At 33.6% G+C, this 21,890-nt stretch overlaps 4 protein-coding genes across 5 annotated transcripts; 2 read left to right on the top strand and 2 right to left on the bottom strand.

Moving 5' to 3' along the window:
• Positions 1-1,415: 1,415 nt before the first annotated feature.
• Positions 1,416-3,662, bottom strand: LOC129909094 (mitochondrial DNA helicase). 2 transcript variants are annotated; one of them, XM_055986048.1, is made up of 5 exons: positions 3,555-3,662; positions 3,193-3,481; positions 2,662-3,093; positions 1,618-2,600; positions 1,416-1,547 (listed from the first exon to the last, which is right to left on the bottom strand). In XM_055986048.1, the coding sequence occupies exons 2-5, from the start codon at positions 3,464-3,466 to the stop codon at positions 1,431-1,433; spliced, it is 1,806 nt and encodes a 601-aa protein (XP_055842023.1). In that variant the 5' UTR covers positions 3,467-3,481; positions 3,555-3,662; the 3' UTR covers positions 1,416-1,430. The 2 variants fall into 2 exon arrangements, with proteins under 2 accessions (XP_055842023.1, XP_055842024.1); XM_055986049.1 differs by having other exon boundaries at positions 3,547-3,636.
• A 682-nt stretch (positions 3,663-4,344) lies between these two features.
• Positions 4,345-8,378, top strand: LOC129909093 (RNA-binding protein 42). Its single transcript, XM_055986047.1, has 3 exons — positions 4,345-4,490; positions 4,560-5,287; positions 8,246-8,378. Exons 1-3 carry the CDS (start codon positions 4,450-4,452, stop codon positions 8,365-8,367), a joined length of 891 nt encoding a protein of 296 aa, XP_055842022.1. The 5' UTR covers positions 4,345-4,449; the 3' UTR covers positions 8,368-8,378.
• Positions 8,379-9,117: 739 nt separating this feature from the next.
• On the bottom strand, positions 9,118-13,664 carry LOC129909092 (mediator of RNA polymerase II transcription subunit 16). The gene is made up of 2 exons (XM_055986046.1): positions 12,129-13,664; positions 9,118-10,275 (listed from the first exon to the last, which is right to left on the bottom strand). The coding sequence occupies exons 1-2, from the start codon at positions 13,555-13,557 to the stop codon at positions 9,194-9,196; spliced, it is 2,511 nt and encodes an 836-aa protein (XP_055842021.1). The 5' UTR covers positions 13,558-13,664; the 3' UTR covers positions 9,118-9,193.
• Positions 13,665-15,091: 1,427 nt separating this feature from the next.
• LOC129909091 (zinc finger protein 3 homolog) lies at positions 15,092-19,276 on the top strand. Its single transcript, XM_055986045.1, has 4 exons — positions 15,092-15,427; positions 15,495-16,653; positions 18,785-19,020; positions 19,088-19,276. The coding sequence occupies exons 1-4, from the start codon at positions 15,278-15,280 to the stop codon at positions 19,247-19,249; spliced, it is 1,707 nt and encodes a 568-aa protein (XP_055842020.1). The 5' UTR covers positions 15,092-15,277; the 3' UTR covers positions 19,250-19,276.
• Positions 19,277-21,890: the final 2,614 nt, after the last annotated feature.

The raw sequence follows: 21,890 nt of genomic DNA, 5'->3' as shown, positions 1-21,890 counted from the left end.
ACGTCTTAGTTCCTTTCTATAGGTCGTTTCAAATCAAAAGTCCCATGGAAAATTGAGCAAAAATAAAAAAAACTCATTCGATTACTGGAAGGAAGCATTTATGAGGCAGCTGAACTTTTTCTAAAATTACGATAAAATAATGAAGAACAGTTCTTGATATCCCTATTTTAATTAATTAATTCGTCTGTGAGATTCACTGGGTTAGCCTGAGAAAGCGGAGGCAAGTCTCCCGGGCTTGCATCACTCCATATCCGCGGGCAATACAAAAAAACATACAATTATTTAATTATTTATCATTTGAAGGCAGTTGGGATAACTTTGCCGAAGATATTAGGGTAGAGTTGCCTATTTTCGGCCGTCTCCAGTTTCCGGCCACCTTTCCGAAAATCGTTATAACTAGGGATTTTATAGGGTTTATTCCAAAATTTTGCTCTTATACTGTTCTCTTATTTGTTAGAACAGCATACGAGTGAAAATTTGGAATAAACCCCTTCGAAATCACTTGTTATAACGATTTTTTGAAAGGTGGCTGGAAACTGGAGAGGGCCGAAAATAAGCAACTCTACCCTATTATAGGACTAGGTGAAGATGGACCAGAAATGTCCAGTTTATATGATAGCAATTCATAACTTAAAATTCTATTCACATCTTTTCATTTGTATAATTGGGCAGTAAATATCTTATTTTTATTTTTAAATTATTTTGAAGTCGTCACCATAGAAATCATTAATAAACAAATTCAGATTTTTCGTTTGTTTATTTTTTTCTCTAGCATTTCTTTTATTCAAACAAGCATGATTTGTTGTTATTTTTGAGTTGATTTGTCGCAATGAGCCAATAAAATTGAGTTTTTTGTTTATTTGTTCTCAATTTTATTGGAAGGGAGAAAATAAACTCTGAGTCAGGACTTTTGATTTGAAACGACCTATAAACTACATAATCAATAGCCTATTATTGGGTTATATTAAAATGTTTTTTTTACAAAAAATTTCTTTGAAATCGAATTTGTAGTTTCGGAGAAAATCGAATTAAAAAAAAGCGGTTGTATGGCAGGTACCGTTAATAATCATTTTCAGAAAAAAAATTTCTTTAAAAAATAGACCTTGTCTTAACTTACATTTGAATTTTTTAACAAAATCGATGGAGCCGTTTTTGGGAAATTTCAACTTTACTAAAATCGTTGTATGACAAGTACCGTTATTTTTGGCCGAAAAAAATTAATCCCATATCCCCTCTAGAGAGTCGCCAAATAACGCAAAATACCAAGTTAGATATTGATCGGCCCATCCGTTTAGGCTGTAGCTTCATATTCTCTTTCATCTTAATGTCATGTCTGATTGTTATCTCAACTTTTTTTTGTGCGAATGCATAACTTGATATAAATAGTACCTACTATGTATATCTCAAAGAAAAACAAGAACGCAAATGAATTATTTATCCGTCTTTATTTCTTCCTTTTTCTTTTTCTTCTTAACATAACTGAGTCCATCCTTATCAAATTCTAAAGGCATAATTCCTAGATCTCCAGTGTATCTATTTTTTGCAACCTTTAATAAAAAAAGAGGACAAAATAAATTTTAAAAAAATTCAAATTTAATTTGAAGAAAATTAACATACTTGCAAAAACTTTTTCCCTCCAACGGATGTAAGCCTTCTGTCTTGAATAATCAGTACATTGTCTGCCTCCTGAGTAGCTTTGGCACTGCCAAATATAGAACTCGTTGTCAATTCATCCGCTTCTCGCTCCTTACGCGGATGCATTACCAACGTAACATGCACATTCTTCCTCGTTGCATACGATCTAAATGCACTAATCACAGCATCCTGTTCAAAAAATTTGTCATTCTTGTTAAATGTTGACATTCCCATCATAAATTGTATATTATCAATGATAACATGTTTAATATCATAAACATACTGAGCATGTTCTATGGCATCCATCACAACTTTAATACTCTGTTGGCCGTGAAACGTCATAAAGTACATTGGATACTTTTCAAATTCACTTGTCCAATATTCAAATTCATTTAGTTTATCATCAAGTGGATAACCAACATATTGACGTAACAATGTTAATGCTAGTCTGGTATTTCGTATTTCAAATGAACCCCACAACGTTGAGACACCTTGCAGTGCCAAGTCCAAAGAGTATTCAGACATAAATGTTGTCTTGCCAGAACCAGTAGGGCCTGTTAAAATTGTTAGTTCGCCTTTTCGATGACCTTTAAGCAGCTTATTTAGAATTGGAAACCGTTTCCATTTAACCCCATTTACCTTCTCAATGTTTTGCAGCTCACTGAGAATGTCCATTTTAAGTTCACTAAAAGTAGTGATTGATTTGTGACGAATTGGATTCGCACGTTGTATTATGTGCTTTAAATTCAAGTGTTTTTTCAACGCCTTAAATGGAGTTGGTTGGACATCTGTGGGTCGAATAAAAAGACACCTTTTCTCATCTAATTTAATAGAAAAATTGTGAGCCACATCCCATCCGGCTGAGTCAAAGTCAAACCAGAAGATAAGTTCTTTGTACATTTCAAGAGCTGGTAGGCATTCTTGTGGTAGTGCTTTCAGCGAGTAGGGTAAGCAAATGATACTGTCTTGAAGTTTATCAAAATAAATCGTTATTCAAAGTATTTTAAGGATTCAAATTATACTCACATCCTTCAAGTTTTTGTCCACAAAGTGATAAGAAATCCATAATATTTGAAACCAGGACAACTTTTGAATTATCTACTGAGCCATAGCACAACACACCGGAGCAGTTTTCCTTAGGAAAGGTCTCTTCGGCTAAAGTGGCTGAGTTAATGGTTTTCTCACCGACTTGTTTGCCTGCGGCATTTTTCAATGGAAAATACAAGTTCCCAGTAATTGGTTCATATTTAACACCAAGTTTTTGAAACTGTGATGTATTTAGTGTGGGTATTTTAAAGCTATCACAGATTTCTTTAGGTACTTCCTCTACTGTCTTCTCTTGAGGTATGTATTCTTCTTTCTTTAGATTGATTTCTTTTATTCGAAAATCTCCCTCATAGAATTTTTTAACTTCTTTTAGGGGAAATTTAATTTGACATGATGGACAGACGAATAATCCTTAATATGCAAATAAGGAAAATGAGATTATACCGAAATTAAAAATGTTTGATATAAAATAATGGTTAAGAATTAAGTCAAAACTCACTCTTTACAAACCTGTTGTTTTATTTACAAATGCCAGTCTTGAGAGCTGATTTGAGGTGCATACTCTACATTCAATTTGTAGACAAGTAAATCCATCTTTAACTGGCACTTCATTCTTTTTTAACATTTTTTTAAATTCATTTATGGATTTTTGATCTATGATGGTGCTTGAGTCACCTAATACTTCGGACTTAAAGTCACTATTGCATCTTTGGCTAAAGGCACTTGTTCTTTGGAAACACTTTAAAAGGATTCTCTTATGGAGAATTCTGGATGTGATAAACATATTGGACTATTGGAACTATAAATACAAAGAACATACAAAGTTTTTAAATGATTTCTTCAGGACTAAATGGAATAGGATACAGGAATACCGATGATACGGAACCGGCATGGGGTCAAGTCAGGGCCAGGAGCAAAGGAGCACATGTGTTTAGGGTTGTTCAATTAGTTGTGTTGGAATAAAAAGAGAACAGTTTCATGAGGAATGTCAGATCAGAAAACAACAACAAAACACATTTTGACAGTTTTTACGAATTTCTAGGTCTGTTCAACGATCAGTTTGCAAGAAAAAATTCGGTTTAACTCGAATTGTATGAAAAAAAAAAATAGAATAGCAATTGGGAATGACATGACGTTATGTAAACTGAGGGATCAGACATTTTTTAAGAAAGAAAAAATCTCAGCTGATCCCTCACTTTTTTATTTTTTTTGGCAAAACAGCTGTTCGTTCGATATTAAAATTGGTGATGTGCAGATATAAAAGTGCTAAAACATGAAAAGCTTAGTAAAAAATTTGAAGAATATGTTATTATTTTGAGCTTCTTTCATGAAATAATTTATTTCTAAATAATTTTTTTCACAATTGAGTATTTGAAGAAAAGTTGCAGTTGTGTGTTGGATTTGAAAATAATTGGTTTTTGTATGAGAAACTTGTTCCAAAAAATTATTTTTCACACTTACTTTTGAGAACCGATTCGTTAAAATTACCAATTGCATTACCTTTTGTAAAAAAATTTTTGAGGACCCAAACAGAAATTGGGTTAAAATTAGGAAAAAAGCAGTACCCAAACAGACCTAATCATCCAAAAATGTTCTGCTCTGTTTTGTTCGCTTCTTATTTTTGTACATTGAACAAGCCTAAACTGTCAAGTGTCATCTGTCAAGTATTTTGTTGTGGCTTGTAGAAAAAAAGGCAGACGATCATCATCTTGTGGATTATTTCTTTAATTTTTCTGAAGAAAAAATTTTAAACGTTTACTAAAAACCATGGGAGAAAAACGAAAAGCCATGGAAGATGAAATGTCTCGGTAATATAACTCATATTCATATAAAATTGCAACTATCTAACCTTTGTAATAAAAAAAATAAAATTTCAGTTTCGAGGCAGAAATTTCAAAGCCAGCTGTAGTTGCCAATCGTAATATATTTGTCCCCAATCAAGTTCGTCCCATCATTGGATCAAATACTTACAGTCAAGTACAACAGAAGCTGAATCAGGCACCAGTTGCACGCACACCAGCTCCACCACCAATGCCGATTCCACCATCGTTTCTTTCCACTTTCGTGCCAACATCTGCTGAAGCTCAACCCAAAGCAAATCCGACACCCGTTGTTTTAAGTAGTGCTCCTAAATTCTACCAAAGTCGACAGTCTGTTAATATATCTCAGGTTGCTGCTGCTCCTCACATCGACATAAATGCAATTCAATTCGATGTAACTCAAAAGTTGAAAAAATTAAAAGCTGAAAAATCTGGACCGAATCCAATTGCTGAAGAAGCCATTAAAGCTGCTCGTGCTTCATCAGCACTACAATCATTTCAAACGGAAAAAAAGAAAAAAGATAGAAAAACAGTTCGAGTTGCTGGTGGACAGATTTGGGAGGATTCCTCACTGGCCGATTGGCCTGACAACGATTTTAGAATATTTTGTGGAGATTTAGGAAATGATGTTAACGATGAAATATTGACACGGATATTTAATAAATTTCCATCTTTCCAAAAAGCTCGAGTTATTCGAGATAAACGAACTGGTAAAAGTAAAGGTTTTGGATTCGTTAGCTTCAGAGAACCCGCTGATTTTATTCGAGCAATGAAAGAAATGGATGGTAAGTTCAAGTTTTGTTTTTTTTTTTTTTTTAATCCTAGGTCTTAAAATACGTTTCAAAGCCTACACTTTTCATTTTTTAAGGGTTATAAATCAACCCATATAATAGGAACCCAAAGCCGATGTTCTTAATTATTAGGCTTACGGTGCTGGATCTCGGCTTAAACAAAATGCCTATGGTATCTAGTGAGATGCCTTAATTTGCACACATTTAGTAAGATGAATTTAATTTTCATTTGTACGCTATACCAAAGTAGAGGTCTTTCTCTTACTGCCAATTTCTTCACATGAGTCCTAAGTCAGCCTAGTACCCGGTCTAGCTAGACCAGGTCCTATCACTAGTACTCGGTCCTAACAAAAAGTTAGTACCTGAGCATTTCTTCACATTTATAGGACCTGATCTAAGTTCCCAACGCAGTCCTAAGACTTAATACGTATAAAACTGGTCTAACTGTCATTCTGACAATATTTTGATGTTTAAAATAATTAATTTTGATATTTAAGGGAAGTTTTCAAAAAGTAAAAAAAATAATAAAAAGATTATTGAACAATAAAAAAAAAATGTGGTGAAACTTTACAAGAAGTCAACAAGCAAAGAAATTCGATTTGCTTATCAAAAAATATCACTATCAAGAATGAATTCATGAGTGCTGAATTGTATGATATGGTAAATGTAGAAAATGCTGAAATACGGGATATCAAAAACGACGAAGGTGGCATTAAGTACTCGAGGCATAAACAGATCCCTGACCTTAATGCAACAGTTTCGAACAGATATTTGTAACTTCATATGTATGTAAAAAATATATATATGTTAATAAAAAGAATAATTAAAAAAAATGCAGTCCAGTTATTATCTTTTTTTACTAATATCCGAATCGCAATATTTCATCATGACTAATTGGCAAGTCCATGGTAGTCTTATGGTACTCTTTTCCAGTTATGAATATTACTTTACTAGTACCATACGTACTCGTACCATCATACTTCATTTGCCTGCCATTTTTGTAAAGATCGAACAAAGTCGGCATACTTTGTTGGTACTTCTACATCAAGAAGCGTTCTTTTGTCCATTTTTCGGTTCCGGTTAAAAAAAAATCATTTAAATCAACAAAAACGCACTTTTCAAGAGAAACAACAACCAAGAAACTAAAAAATCTGTCAGATATTTTTTAAAAAGACTGAAATCCATTGCTTTTACTCAAGTACTAACCGCTAGACTACCGATTTTCAGGTCCTAACTTATACTGAGTCCTAACTAATACTCGAAATCACTTGGTACCGATTTGAGTACTAACGATTGGTATAATAACCAGGGGTCGAATTACGGCATACGTTCGTTATCGTATGGTTGCTATGTGTCCCTATCTTTTTCTACTAATTAAATAGAGACACAAATATTAAAAACGTTAGCGAATGATCGTAATCGTATGCTGTAATTCGACCCCAGGTACTAGCTAATTTTGAGGACCTAGCTAGGACCAAGACCTAACTAGTACTCGGTCCTAAATTGACAGTTCTAGGGCTTAGTACTTGAGTGAAGAAATAAGTTCATACCGATTTGAGTACTATCTTTAGGACTAGGACCGGTGCTAACGCTAGGACCCTGTGAAGAAATCGGCTGTTATTTAAGCTGTCCATTGAAGTCGAAAACTCCTCGGGCTGATGCCTACGCTAAACGTGCCCCAGCCATCTATCCCCTGTATTCTCAGCTTCTTGGCCAGGCATCGATGAATCCTCCCATAAGTTCATTTGCAAATATTTCACGGAAAATAGGTTACCAAATGAATGAAACCCGAAAGTTATCTGCAAACAAAATAATGTATTTTTTTTTTATTTCTTACATTTGAAAACAGTTATCTCCGTATCAAACTTTCGAAACCAAATTTGGTTTATGGATGTGAGTTCATAGTGAACAGGACTATAAATTTAGGTACAAAAATTACAAATCCAGTTTTTTTAGATTTTCGAAAAAAAATGAAACGCGCACCTTCCCCTTGCCGAAAAAATGCATTTTAAAAAATTTACTCCAAATTTACCAAGTGGTTTATCAAAAAAGGTCCGTTCTATTCACGAATGAAACTTAAAAGTTTCTTTGAGTAAGGTCTAGTTGCTAAGTTTTCTGCGAATCCGTTTTTTCTTCGTCCCAGGTCGAAAACTACCAAGTAGTCAAAAAACAAAAAACTCTCGGCTAGCTTTTCTTTTTTTCTTTTGTAAATAAAGTCAATGGTCGTGTCGCTCTCAACTTTTTAATTAATCGTGTTTTGTTTTAGCTGTAAATATTTGGTTAGTCCTAAACACAAGTATTAGTCGTTAAGAAAAGTTTTTCTCGGATCGTTCTTAGATACGGTTATTTTTCACGCTAGTGATCTGGTGAAGTAACAAAATATTTCATTTTGTGATAAAAGCATGAAATTTGCATGGATAGTAGAGCTCAATATTCAAGTAATGACATTTCACATTTTGAAGCATTTCACTTCTTGCTGCAATTTCGGATACATCAGGGTGTCCCAAAAATAATGGTCCAAATAGATAAAAAAAAAAATATGATAAAAGGCCAACGAATTGGCTTTCAGAATTTGGTAACTTGTTCATTCCGAATCTTTAGGGTTTTCGACTAAATGCAGATTTTGTAAAATTTCGAAAAAAACTTCTACTTTGAACCACTTTTTTGCTTCCCGTGGAAAATAAAATTTCCGTTTGGCCCATTACTTTTATTAGCACCCCGTATATTCAACATCCGCAGAGACGAATAATTGGGATTACCCGAATATTGCCTTTCCATTTTACTTTGTTTAATGTGTCTCGTTGGAATACTCCTTCTTTGCATGTAATACCTATGCATAACTGCATTGAGTTTTTAAAGAAATTCGCATTTAAGTACTTTTGTAACAAAACTTGATTCTACAAGGCAACATTCTTAAACCGTTTTTCAAAACTTTTTTTTATTATTTTTCAGGACGCTATGTTGGAAGTAGACCAATTAAACTAAGGAAGAGCACCTGGCGTCAAAGAAGTTTGGATGTTGTAAAGAAGAAGGAAAAAGAAAAACAAACCTTGCTGCAGTCATTTCAAAAATAATTAAAAATAAAATTTAACTAAAAAAAAACAAACATCATAACTTTAGGAAATTCAAAGCAAGTGAATTATTTAAACATAAAAATTGGTTCTTTCGATTAAAATTTTAAAGTGGGATTAGTTTTATAATAAAAACAACTTGGTATGAACAATTTCAAGTAATCTTTGTATAACAACACTAATTTTAATTTCTTTAAAATGAGTAAATATGCGGCTGAAGATTACATTTTAATGGTAAGTTTGTTAATTTTTTTGCATTTAGCATATAGTATTTATTGTTCTGAGGTTGAAGTTGTTGTGTTTCACTTCTGATCCTATTTTTTCGGCACATATTTTTAAATTCCAGTATAGATTGCTAGGTAAACCCTAGCACCTAACTTGACCCGATAAAATCGAGCAATGATAGTACTTAATTTGATTCAATCGTCCGTTCTTCATAGAAAATCTTGTTCAAAAATCACAGCGGATACCTAACCAATCATCAATATGTTTTTTGCAGCCCAGTTCATATTTACAACAATTTCATTAATTTTTTTTTCATTGTGCATTTGTCAAATTACTAGGAATTTATAAACAAACTTAAGGTTTGGTTATTCTTCTTCACTTTAATAATCGACCGTATTCGAAAATTTAGCTTACATTCAAAACAAATGCACTGTCATAATCATAATAACTTATGAGTTTTTTTAAGCTCAGCGTCAGATTAATAAAACAAATTATGAACACATTTTATATTACTGTTTTATAAATACCATCTATATTTACTTCTTGTCAAATTAATAGTTTACATGAAAATGTAATATTCTTACAATCTACATACATATTTTATTTAAAATCTTGGCGTTTCAGTCCGCTGTTTACAAGCATAAGGCATCGTAAGCTTCCAATAGCCTCCACATCGACATCGATTCCATCGTTGTTCCCATGCCTTCATTGCTGCAGTTTTGGCAACACTATTATAACTATTATAAGCTCCACATCGAAGACATTGACGTACTGCTACCGGCTTCTTGCCCAGCTGTATATTTCTTACACTATCTAATACTCCATCATTGCATAGAAAACCTTCAATTTGTGGTTGTTCATTGAAAATTTTTATATAATCCAATTCAACATTGTACTGGAAAAACAGCGGTGGTGGCTTGTAAAATATCAACGGTGAATTCAGAGATACATTTGAGGTAGTTGTCTGTAGTTGGGGTATCAAAACTTGTGTAGGTAAAACACAACATTCGTCCAGAAGTACTTCATCCGGTTCCGATGGATTCAATGCCAGTCGTGTGAGTAAACGAAACAATGTAGCGAGTATGTCAAGATTTTCAATTGATTTCAAAAACATTGGTAAGCAATGTGTATTTAAAAGACCCCATATTCGAATCATTACAAGTAGTTCACGAATGCTATTTAGTGCAACAATATCTTTACTGATGTCATAGCCATTATTTTTATTATGTTGGACAATATTTTGTGGAAGTTTGGCCAAAATATTTAGAGCCAAGTCAGCTACCCATTGAATAAGTTGTTGTAAACTTTGCAATGTTGGTGGTTCAACTGTGAAATCCTTTGGGTCCAAATGCAATAAAACCTTATCAACGTCGGGAACAGATTCAGACAGGACCATTGCAAGATTTTCTGCTGGACCTTTGTCATGGCTGGTTAGATCAGATGGTCGTAGTAGACTTTTAAATGCAATCAGAACCGAATGTAACATAAGTAGACTATTTAGATCGTTTGCTCGCGATTGTCCGGATACTTGCATGCGGCATAAGTTCGTTTTTAGCGTAAGGAAGCTTACATAGTAGAACTGTTGAACATACGAAGGTTGACGTGTAAAATTCTCCGAAAGTTTCTCAATCACAGCATCAAGGATGTTCGAACGGAATAACATAAACATATCAGTTGCATCGAAACCTGAAAATAAAATAGAGGTGAATATTTTAGTAATCAAATCTCATTAAGGTATTAAACGTAAAAAAAAGGTTTTGTTATATTTTTGAACACAGATTTTGAAACAAAAAATAGGGAGAAGTTTACAGAAGAGAGTCGATAAAAAACAAATAAGAGAGCAAGCAGCCCATCAAAGAACGAGAAATGTTTAAAAGTTTCGTTAAAGCTTTCAGAATACTAATCCTTAGAGGATTTGCATATCGAGATGGTTAATTGTTCCAGAAAACATGTGCAGAGAGTTATAGACATGTAGGATGAACCGTTGAAGAAAGTAAAATGTGAAGCTGGAGTCACTGTATACCAGGGAAGAGTCAATTTTAAATTTAAAGAAGATACCATCTTAAAAATTCTGTTTAGATGCTTCGATATGCCAACGGTATTGGCATAATCAGAAGAACACAGCACTTTTTGTGTTGGCTTATGGTCAATAAGGGCAAAACAAAAGTATATTATGCTGTCGTCAAAAACTTTCCTTAGGCGCTGGTGACCTTAATTATGTAAGGAATATGGGTTAAAGTGCAATGAAGCAATCTTATACCTACCAAAGTTCTACATCTTGGTGACAAGGTCTTCACATATGGGTGGATGAATCGGAAGGAAGTAGATAACGAATACGAACAAAAATTAGTAATTATGTTGTAAATTGACTGAAGCTACTTATGATGATGATAGCAATGATTAGACGATCAGACGACCGTAGTGTGGATGAAGCGACAAGAAAACTCGACTTTATTCGAAAGAACATTTTTTCGGAGCTGAAATGGAGAATGGTTGTGAGTCCAACAATCGCTTTCGATTCACCAAAGTTCATATTGATATAGAAGTAAGAATATCTGAAAAGGCCTGAATGTATGCAGTTTATTGCGTGTTGTTACGCTCAAAAGAGAGGCATTGAAAACAACGTCCTCATATGATCTCGAAGTAAAAGAAGAGTTAGCATTAAAACTCTTGGTACAAGCAAATGGAAAACCAGCTTTAGTTGGCTTCGGAAATGAAAGAATCAAAACCGGTATCGATCGCTTCCAGAGTTAAACCCGGAGAATCACCAGAAACGGTACAGTCCCCCACTTTTAATTCATTAATTTCACCAGTACACAAAAAACAAAACTAGACTCTAGGTTTATGTATTTTGATTGGCTTTTAGTAAAATGCAAAATACCAACAAAAATGTTTAAGATTCAAATTGCTTAGTGTTTTTTGCAATCAATACCTGGAGTCAATGGACTTAGGATTCGAATTTACCGGACGCAAAAAAACCGGCAATTCTTTACAAGAAGTTGGACATGCACATACGAAATACCCATTGAACGTTTACTGGAATTAACGAAAATGTATTTTTTACAAAGCATATGAGAGTAAATTGACGGCAGTTGAGATATGACAGCAGGAGAAACAAAACTTAATAGAATTAAAACCTGGTGCTGTCATGTACAAAGAGAAACTTCGAGAACCCAGTTCAAAAGACGATAGACCAAAAACTCATGGAGAAAACAAATGCAACGACAACTGCATTCAAAGGCCTGCCGACGTTTCTTGGGGTCAACCCGGCGAACCCCACATGCGGAGCCCTAATGTGAAGTGGGAGAGTTGTAGTCCCATCTAAGATCATGACTGTCGTCGATAAAGGAGAAGAAGAACAACAAGAAAGAAGGTCGAGTCAATACAAAGTAAGATAAGAAAAAGAATTATTGAATTATTAAAAATTGGTAAAGAAAATAATTTAAAAATAATATCCATTGCTTGAAATAATCGTAGGGGCTTTTTGAGTCCTAAAAAAAAAAAAAAATACTTTCAAATAAAAATGCATCTTATCTTACCTGTCATTATGCTGTACTCCAGAAGACAAACCTTATGCGCCACCAGTGCCATTTGATTAGTGCACTGTTCATGATATGCCTGTGGTACTTTCAACACATACATTTGTCCGCAATTATCAAAGCATACCAACAAATGTCCCATAAATGTTACATCCAATGCAGCCAATTTAATTTCAGTCCTTGGCTGTCTACACGAGATATCCGTCTCGATTAACTTATTCACCGGCAATGATGAAGTAAATTTCTTAAAACCTCTACCCAAAACTTGAATTGAATTATCGCTCATCATCAGAAATACAAATGGATTATCAAAGACCACCTTCGATACGCATATATCTACCACAAGATTAGGATACTGCATACTAGCTACATTCTTCCATGAAGTATTCTGAAATACTTCTGTCTTGTTTATTTGCAGAAATTTATGTATTGGAGTGATTTTCTGCACCAACGTCCATTGTTCTACAAAACTACTCTCGTAGTTATTTGCTACAACAATAACTGATTCGGCCTCGTCTTCGGTCTCCCAGCGCAGCTGAGATATCTTCAAATCAGCAATATCGCGACCAGCGCCTTCGTAGAGGAAAAAACTTGGCAAAGATTGACTTGTTATGATTGGTTTGCCATCGGTTAACTGAATCATTATGCGGAAACATTGAATCATCATTCTATTTTGCTCGCCACTGGCGATGGCGATTCTAAAGTGTCCACTCGAGGGATTGCTTGTTTTTCCATGAGCCACTGTGACAGTGGTAATAAAGTTTCGGGTAAGTCCGAGACTATGAGTCACTGAGCTGAGTTCGACAGTTGGCGGGACAACTGGTGGGCCTTCTCCGTTGCTATTGCAGTTTGTATTTTTCAACTGAGGTATTAGAAATGCTCCCAATAACCCAGAGGAGGTTACAACTAAACAACCTTCTGCTCCGACACCACCAAACTGTCGAACAGATGGAGGATACTTAATTCGCACAAATTTATCCAAATACATGGCAACATCTCTCTTTTCAGAAGGAAACACTAATTTCCTGCCATTGTGAAAGAATTTGCAATTAATAACTTCTTCACCTTCAAAATGTACCGAATAAACAGGTATCCAATCGTTGATGAGTTGTGCTTTTTGTTGCCACAATTTAACATAGCCTCCAGTATCGCCGGTAAGTAAATAGTTACCACTGATGCTCCATTCTAGAACAGTGATTGGATATTTATTGGAACACACTTTAAATACATGCCACGGGGCTATAATATCACAGACATACACATGAGAACCCCAAGATTCGGCAGAGGCGGTGAGAGTTTCAGTGATTTGGTTGGCAGTGGCGAATGCCACAATATTTTTACTCGATACTTTACATGTAGTGGGAATGTTTGGAACTGACCAATTGCTTATAGTTACTTTTTTCTTCTTAACACTGTATAATAATTCCATTTTTAATGAAACAAATATATTTTAAAGTATTTTTACAAATAAAATTAAACTCAACACTGATTTGGAGGAGTGAAAAATGTACAAAATGTCAAACACAAATGTCGGCGGTTTGACGTTTTTCGCGTTCAGGTAAATTTTATTTTTGACAGGTAATTAAAAAGTCATGTTTATGTTCTTGGAAAAAATTTTAAGGTGCGTAATTAGTCTAAGGGTGAGTTCAGACCATGATATAAGGAGAAAATGTAATATTATGGGCAGGTAGTAACTATTGAGAACTGTCAGATGAAGAAAAAAAAGATGGCTTCTTAAGTTTTTGACAGCTGCCTTACTGAAATTGTTGGTCTTGAAAATTGTTGTTGCCTTTGGCTTTGACAAATCAAATGCCATAAACTTAATGACTTCATTTTGCAAATAATGCGCCTTTCCAAAATAGTGAGGACAAAAAATGAAATAGGCCTCAGATATTTTTTTTGTGCATTAAATCTCAGCTGAGCGCACTAATTTTCACGCATTCATGAATATTTGAAAAAAAGTTGCAGTTGTGCGTATAGACATATTGAAGTTTTGAATTTGAAAAAAAAAAAAAATAGAATTCAATTGAGAAACTTGTCCCACAAAATTTCAAAATAACATTTTTTTTATGTGGGACGTGCCTATTGAAAAGGAAATAGCTGTGTTCCTTTGGCCTTAAGTATCTACTGCTAAGTACTTCTGGTTGTGTTCAACTACATTTCTTCTATAGAAAAAATACTTTGCTGAGCCCAAAGGAACACAGCCAATATAAAACCTTAAGGCTAGATTGCGCTTAATTTTAGCTATTTTTTTTCTCCGTGTTTCTTCACTTTTTTCCGTACTCTTCATTGTGATAAATAAAAAAACGGGCAACGGGGAACAAAAATATAAGGAGTATTCATGAAACGGTATAAACTCTGGGTAAAGGCTTGACCACACCGGAGGGAATGCGGTAGCGGTACGGGTAGCAATATCGATGTTTGTATTAAAAAAATTAAACATCTGAACGTTGATGTGTCAGTTTGGAATTTTTTTCATAGAAGTACCCGTACCGCTACCGCATGTACCCTTCGGTGTGGCCAAGCCTTAAACTGGTAAAATGGTAAATGTGGTAAGCGAACTGTCAAACTCATACAAAATTTTGACACATTTACCATTTTACCGGGTTTACCAAGAGTTAACACCGTTTCATATATACCCCTATTATATTTTATTTCATATTTGTTTTGTTTTATTTTATTTTATTTTATTTTATTTTATTTTATTTTATTTTATTTTATTTTATTTTATTTTATTTTATTTTATTTTATTTTATTTTATTTTATTTTATTTTATTTTATTTTATTTTATTTTATTTTATTTTATTTTATTTTATTTTATTTTATTTTATTTTATTATATTTTATTTGTATTTATTTTATTTAAAATCATTTTTATAAAAACTTAAAAACGAACAAGTAAACAAACAAACCCCAAAACTAATGTCAAAATGGCGTCATGAAACGCCATCGAAATTCATCCATTCAGCACAATTTTTCACACAAGCCGTTTTTCATTTTTCTTTCGTTCAGGGCCTATGTGATTTGGGTTAAAATTTTTTAAAGACTTTGGACGCGTGCTTTTTCTACTTTTCGAGCGTTGAACATATTTCTAGCTTGGAATATAATTTTTTTTTCACACCATTTGAATTTGTAAACAAAACAAAAAAAATGGACTGCAGTTTGGAACTGGATCCTTCAAACGTTTGTCGTGTATGTCTAGAGCCACAAGAGAATCCATTGTCCATTTTTACAAAGCACATAATCGAAGGAAGCATCCGAACGCTTCCCGAAATTATTTTATCTTGTTTTCAAGTTGATGTGAGTGTTTGTTTATTTAAAAGTATTTCATTAGTTTTACTAAGTTAGTTCTTTTCTGACCAAATAGGTTACTTCGAATCCAAATTTACCAAAACATATTTGCGAATCATGCAAATCTTCAATTATTCAATTCTTCAAGTTCAAAGAGAACGTTGTCCGAACAGAAAAACTACTAACTGATATTTTCAAAACGGACAACGAAGTTGTTCTAAAGGAAGAAGACTTTGATGTTGAGGAACATCTTAGCGATGCCGCGCCCGACAACACTTCGGTTGACATCGAAGCTGAACCTGAAACTGTTGTCGAATATGAAGATCAATATGTCGAAGAAATCCAACTGGATAATGTAAGTAATGAACCCGAATTTAAGATTCTAGATGTCGGAGAAGATTCTCAGTTTAAAACACAAGATGAAGAAGAAGAAGTTTATGAATTGGAAAATGCCACAAGTCCAGGAAAACAAGAAGAAGAAGATGACAATGAAAATGAACTCACAAATATGGAGTTTATTGACGATGCAACAACAACTTTTGGAGAATTTAACGATGAAACTTATTTGGAAGAAGCTGAGCAATCTAACGATGAAACAACTGTGATTATTCAGAAAGAAGTCGATGAGAATAGTTATGAAGAAGAACCGGCTCCAAAGAAGCGACGTTATCGCAAAGCTAATAAAGACGGTGAACAAAAATCGACTCTCACTTTGATGTGCAAAATCTGTAATAAACGTATACAAAGTGATGATGAAAATCATGACCAATTGCATGATTACTATGCAATGATTGTTGCCGCCGAATCTGTTTTACAATGTTTCCGATGTTCACATGTTTTCATATGTGCCGATGAACTTAAATCACATTTGCTTGATTTTCATTATGAAAATAATGAAGAGGATGAAGATGTATTTAATGATTTGCAACTATTGGATGAAGATACAAAACAAGCATTTTGGGTATGTGGTAGTTGTAATGCGGATTTTGCTAGCATCAGTGATCTCAAAATGCACATGGTTACACATATGACAAAATTGGGTTGTCCAGTTGATGAATGTGGTTTTGAGTATTCAAATTTTCATTATTTTTATCAACATATTAAGAGAAATCACTTGTCAACGAAATTGCTTTCGTGTAAATATTGTGGAAAAGAGGATGTTCCAGATTTTAGGAGTTTGCAAAATCATTATAGACAAGAGTGCTCAGCAAAGATGTATAAATGTGAATTTTGTAGTAAGTATTGTTTAATTACTTTTTTTTTGTTTGTAGGTAGTTTTCTTGCAGAAATTTTTTATTTTTTGTCATGAAAGGTTAATTTAAGTTTGATTAATTTGCTGATAATAATAGCTCATTTAAATCTGGCTCAATCAATTGCCACATATTGAACTTTCATAGATCAAAAAGGTTCCTCTAGCTTTCGTTAGTGAAACCAAATTCCTTAGTTTATTTCTTAACAAAAAAAAAAAAAAAAATAAACTGGAGACCCAATAAACAGAAAATGGTAAAACATAATACCGTAGCCCTCTTCTCATGCAAAGACGCATTGGTAGCTGATGGGGTTTTGAACCTCGAATTCAACTTCTGGATATACACATTTAGACCGATTCTTACCTATGGGGTGCTTTGAAATGGAAAACCAATATACAAAACAGAATAAGAAAATCCAGAGTGGCACTATTCTCCTGCAAAAAATCTATTCGACCTTATCATGAATTTCATTCGTATCGGAAATTTTCTACATAATATATGCCGGGTTTTTGCGTTAACTGAGTACTTAGCTTAGTAAAATTTTAAACCGCAAAGAACAACAAATGATTGCTAAGGATAAACAAAAGTATACGTTTGTTACGGTTTATAGAGAAATTCAAACCCTTTTGGCCCTACAACAAAAAAGTATTAAATAATAGCAATCATTTATTTTTGTTTACAGTTAACTCCAGGGGTGTACACACCATTGGGACAAACGGTGCGGTGCTCCGGGGCCCCCGACCGATGCAAGGGCCTCAACTGAAGACAATACAGAGAAGGAAACTTATAATAAAAAAGTAACGAAGCAAAAAGATAAGATATTTGATATGAATCACTTCGTTGTGTCCGAAGAAGAGAGAAATTATATTCTTCAGTGTAATGCATAATGCATTGGTAGCCAGCAACATAATATAAATAATCAAGAGCCCCAAAAAAATAAATTACATTTTTGAAAGAAAAATTAAATATTATTTTAGGGCCCCAAAAAATATTAGGTACTTGCATAATCTTAGCGACCATCAAATGAGGCGTTCAGAATAATAATGTGTCAAGTCCACTTCTCTTCAAGTTGGTTGTTTTTTAGTCTTAAAAAAATTAAGCGTCTTGTTTTATGTTAGAAAGAAGTTTTGGAGATATAGAGCTATTGATCTGATTCAAAAGGTTGTTGGAAAATACCTTTTCAAAGTTCTGTATAATGCACAAATTTCAAATGGACTTGAAATAGTTCCTACATCAAGAGCCCCTAAAAAAGAAAGGAGTATGACGTATGGTTTTTTTTTTTTATATGAGCCCGCAGGTTCAGTCTTGCCCCGGGGCCCCAGCAACTCAACGTACGCCTCTGGTTAACTCAGCTAAATGCTGAGTTTCAAAACTCGGTTAACATTGTTCTTCATTAAATTGCTTATCTCTTGAACAATATTTTCCAACAGAAAAAATAGTAACTTTTATTAATTTGTCACAGAAGCGCAGCGCGAAACATTCAATACGCCTACTCCCAATAAGTCGATGAAAACCGTCTTATTTTGCTGCATAAAAAACCGTCTTATTTTGCTGCATAAAAAACTTTCCAATATACAAATTAAAAATTACTTCTTAACACATTGAAACAACCCTGTCTTCTGCGGGGCTGAGGCGCCAACTTTAGCACGTTTTATTTATTTTTCGACGGTATTATAGCTTTGAACTCGATGATCTTATCTTGATTCGAAGCATGCGCATCTCTTTTTTATGATCACTTTCCTCGGACCGGAACTCAAATCCCACGCAGAGTGTGAAAAAGTTGCTGTTTGTGATCCCGTTCACTATAAGCCCCGTTCCATTGGAAGGGGTAGTTTACTAGTCAGTAAATCTAATACAACAACTACACATTTATATCTCCTCGAGTAGAAGATCATGTGTTAATTGTAGTACTAGATCTTCTTATGAGTAAACTACCACCTCCAATGCAACGGGGCTATAGACGTTGCCTGTCCTAGATTTTCATACCACGGAAATTTTACTTTTCTTTATTTACCTGATTTTTATTGTATTTCTTCCCCTCTGAAAATAGTTTTCTTTTTACATAAATTTTGTTTTCCAATACTATATAATTTTTTTTTTTTATTTTAAATTTTAGGTCGCACATTTTTCACTGACAAATCATGGAAAACCCACGTTGAAATTCGGCATATTGAGAAAAAATTTGTTTGTGAATTATGTGGCAAATCATTTGCACAAATAACAGAATTGAAAATTCACACGAGAATGCATACTGGTGAGCGACCATTTGAATGTACAATCTGCAAGAAAGCATACAAAACGGCCAGTGGACGTGCTGCTCATATGGATTCGCATTCGAATAATGTATTTCCGGTAAGCATTTTTTTTTTATATATTTTTATTGGCATCAAATAAAATCTGGTTTCTCATTTTTTTTTAGTGTGACATATGTGGAAAGCAAATGAACTCTCGGCGAAACCTTGTTACTCATATTCGCAGACACACTGAAGAAAAGAGGCTTAAATGCGAAGTATGTGGCAAGAGGTTCTTTACAAAATATCATTTGAATTTACATGCCTCAAAACTACATAACAAAAGTTGATCAAATGTTTCCGAACATGTATTATTTTTCGAAAAAAAAACTCGGAATAGTTATTTAAATATAATTTAATTTGTAAACTTAACTTTGATGTAATTTAGCCAGAAGTTGAAATAATGCAAATAAACAAAACTTGCACTAAATTATTTGTATATCTTTAATATCGATAACATTACATAATACATACATGTATACCTAGAAGAAGATCAGGGTTGTGACTTGTCAGCCTCGACTTCGTGCCCTCAATAAAGTTCCAAAAGCTCTTTGGGTGGAAAAATGGCGAAAAAAAATCACTAAGAATAACATATATGAGTTCACAATGAATAAACCCTTGCCCAAAAATAATGCATTTTCAAAAAAGTCAACAAAATGAATCGAATGACACTTAAATGAAAGACCTCAATAAGATCTATTAATTAGTGAAAACAAAAAGTTCATTGCAGATCTGGTTGCTGAATCGTTTGCAATCGAAATATATTTTTTCTTACATTAGGAACAGATATTTTCGGATCAAGGTCTCGAAACAAGTTTAGGTTTCAAGATATGAGTTCACAATGAATAGGCCTATCCATTCATGTAAAAAAAATTACAAATCTATTTTTTAAGATTTTCGAGAAAAAATCAACTTGGCAAAAAATAATGCATTTTCAAAAAAGTCCTCAAAATCCATCGAGTGACGCATCAAATGGAGACCTCTTTAAGCTCTATTCAGGACTGATCGAAATATTTTTTTCTTACATTCGGAAGCAGTTATTTTCGGATCAAACTTGTCGAAACAAGTTTTGGTTTACAGTTAGGAGTTCACAATGAATAGGCCTATCCATTTATGTAAAAAAATTACAAATCAATTTTTTTAAGATTTTCGAGAAAAAATCAAGGTTAACCCCTTGCCAAAAAGTAATGCATTTTCAAAAAAGTTCTCAAAATCCATCGAGTGACACATCAAATAGAGGCCTCTTTAAGATCTATTCAGGACTGAAAACCAAAAGCATTTTGAAGGTCTACTTGCTGAATTATTTGCAATCGAAATATTTTTTTCTTACATTCGGAAGCAGTTATTTTCGGATCAAGGTGTCGAAACAAGTTTTGGTTTACAGTTATGAGTTCACAATGAATAGGCCTATCCATTTATGTAAAAAATTACAAATCTATTTTTTTAAGATTTTCGAGAAAAAATCAAGGTTAACCCCTTGCCAAATAATGCATTTTCAAAAAAGTCCTCAGAATCCATCGAGTGACACATCAAATGCAGGCCTCCTTAAGATCTATTCAGGACTGAAAACCAAAAGCTTTTTGAAGGTCTAGTTGCTCAAGTTATTTATTTGCAATCGAAATATTTTTTCTTACATTCGGAAGCAGTTATTTCCGGATCAAGGTGTCGAAACAAGTTTTGGTTTACAGTTATGAGTTCACAATGAATAGGCCTATCCATTTATGTAAAAAATATACAAATCTATTTTTTTAAGATTTTCGAGAAAAAATCAAGGTTAACCCCTTGCCAAAAAATAATGCATTTTCAAAAAAGTCCTCAAAATCAATCGAGTGACACATCAAATGGAGACCTGCTTAAGCTCTATTCAGGACTGAAAACGAAAAGCTTTTTGAAGGTCTAGTTGCTGAATTATTTATTTGCAATCGAAATATTTTTTTCTTACATTCGGAAGCAGTTATTTTCGGATCAAGGTGTCGAAACAAGTTTTGGTTTACAGTTATGAGTTCACAATGAATAGGTCTATCCATTTATGTAAAAAAATTACAAATCTATTTTTTTTTAGATTTTCGAGACAAAATCAAGGTTAACCCCTTGCCAAAAAATAATGCATTTTCAAAAAAGTCCTCAAAATCCATCGAGTGACACATCAAATGGAGGCCTCCTTAAGCTCTATTCAGGACTGAAAACCAAAAGCTTTTTGAAGGTCTACTTGCTGAATTATTTGCAATCGAAATATTTTTTTTTTACATTCGGAAGCAGTTATTTTCGGATCAAGGTGTCGAAACAAGTTTTGGTTTACAGTTATGAGTTCACAATGAATAGGCCTATCCATTTATGTTAAAAAATTACAAATCTATTTATTTAGATTTTCGAGAAAAAATCAAGGTTGTTAACCACTTGCCAAAAAATAATGCATTTTCAAAAAAGTCCTCAAAATCCATCGAGTGACACATCAAATGGAGACCTGCTTAAGCTCTATTCAGGACTGAAAACCAAAAGTTTCTTGCAGATCTGGTTGCTGAATTATTTGCAATCGAAATATTTTTTTCTTACATTCGGAAGCAGTTATTTTCGGATCAAGGTGTCGAAACAAGTTTTGGTTTACAGCTAGGAGTTCACAATGAATAGGTCTATCCATTTATGTAAAAAAATTACAAATAAATTTTTTTTAGATTTTCGAGACAAAATCAAGGTTAACCCCTTGCCAAAAAATAATGCATTTTCAAAAAAGTCCTCAAAATCCATCGAGTGACACATCAAATGGAGGCCTCCTTAAGCTCTATTCAGGACTGAAAACCAAAAGCTTTTTGAAGGTCTAGTTGCTGAATTATTTATTTGCAATCGAAATATTTTTTCTTACATTCGGAAGCAGTTATTTTCGGATCAAGGTGTCGAAACAAGTTTTGGTTTACAGTTATGAGTTCACAATGA

Source organism: Episyrphus balteatus, chromosome 2, assembly GCF_945859705.1.
Source record: "Episyrphus balteatus chromosome 2, idEpiBalt1.1, whole genome shotgun sequence".
In the NCBI taxonomy this organism is placed as follows: Eukaryota; Metazoa; Arthropoda; class Insecta; order Diptera; family Syrphidae; genus Episyrphus; species Episyrphus balteatus.
This window is presented reverse-complemented; position numbering and strand designations above follow the sequence as displayed.

Excerpts from the sequence above, each read along its gene's own strand:
- LOC129909093 (XM_055986047.1), top strand. The coding sequence starts at position 4,450 with ATGGGAGAAAAACGAAAAGCCATGGAAGATGAAATGTCTCG. Across the intron at positions 4,491-4,559 it reads ATGGAAGATGAAATGTCTCG|TTTCGAGGCAGAAATTTCAA; the intron begins GTAATATAACTC and ends ATAAAATTTCAG. Across the intron at positions 5,288-8,245 it reads AGCAATGAAAGAAATGGATG|GACGCTATGTTGGAAGTAGA; the intron begins GTAAGTTCAAGT and ends ATTATTTTTCAG.
- LOC129909091 (XM_055986045.1), top strand. The coding sequence starts at position 15,278 with ATGGACTGCAGTTTGGAACTGGATCCTTCAAACGTTTGTCGTGTATGT. Across the intron at positions 16,654-18,784 it reads GTATAAATGTGAATTTTGTA|GTCGCACATTTTTCACTGAC; the intron begins GTAAGTATTGTT and ends TTTAAATTTTAG. Across the intron at positions 19,021-19,087 it reads ATTCGAATAATGTATTTCCG|TGTGACATATGTGGAAAGCA; the intron begins GTAAGCATTTTT and ends ATTTTTTTTTAG.
- LOC129909094 (XM_055986048.1), bottom strand. The coding sequence starts at position 3,466 with ATGTTTATCACATCCAGAATTCTCCATAAGAGAATCCTTTTAAAGTGT. Across the intron at positions 3,094-3,192 it reads ATTTGTAAATAAAACAACAG|GATTATTCGTCTGTCCATCA; the intron begins GTTTGTAAAGAG and ends TTGCATATTAAG. Across the intron at positions 2,601-2,661 it reads TGGACAAAAACTTGAAGGAT|ACAGTATCATTTGCTTACCC; the intron begins GTGAGTATAATT and ends ATAAACTTCAAG.
- LOC129909092 (XM_055986046.1), bottom strand. The coding sequence starts at position 13,557 with ATGGAATTATTATACAGTGTTAAGAAGAAAAAAGTAACTATAAGCAAT. Across the intron at positions 10,276-12,128 it reads GGAGTACAGCATAATGACAG|GTTTCGATGCAACTGATATG; the intron begins GTAAGATAAGAT and ends TTTTATTTTCAG.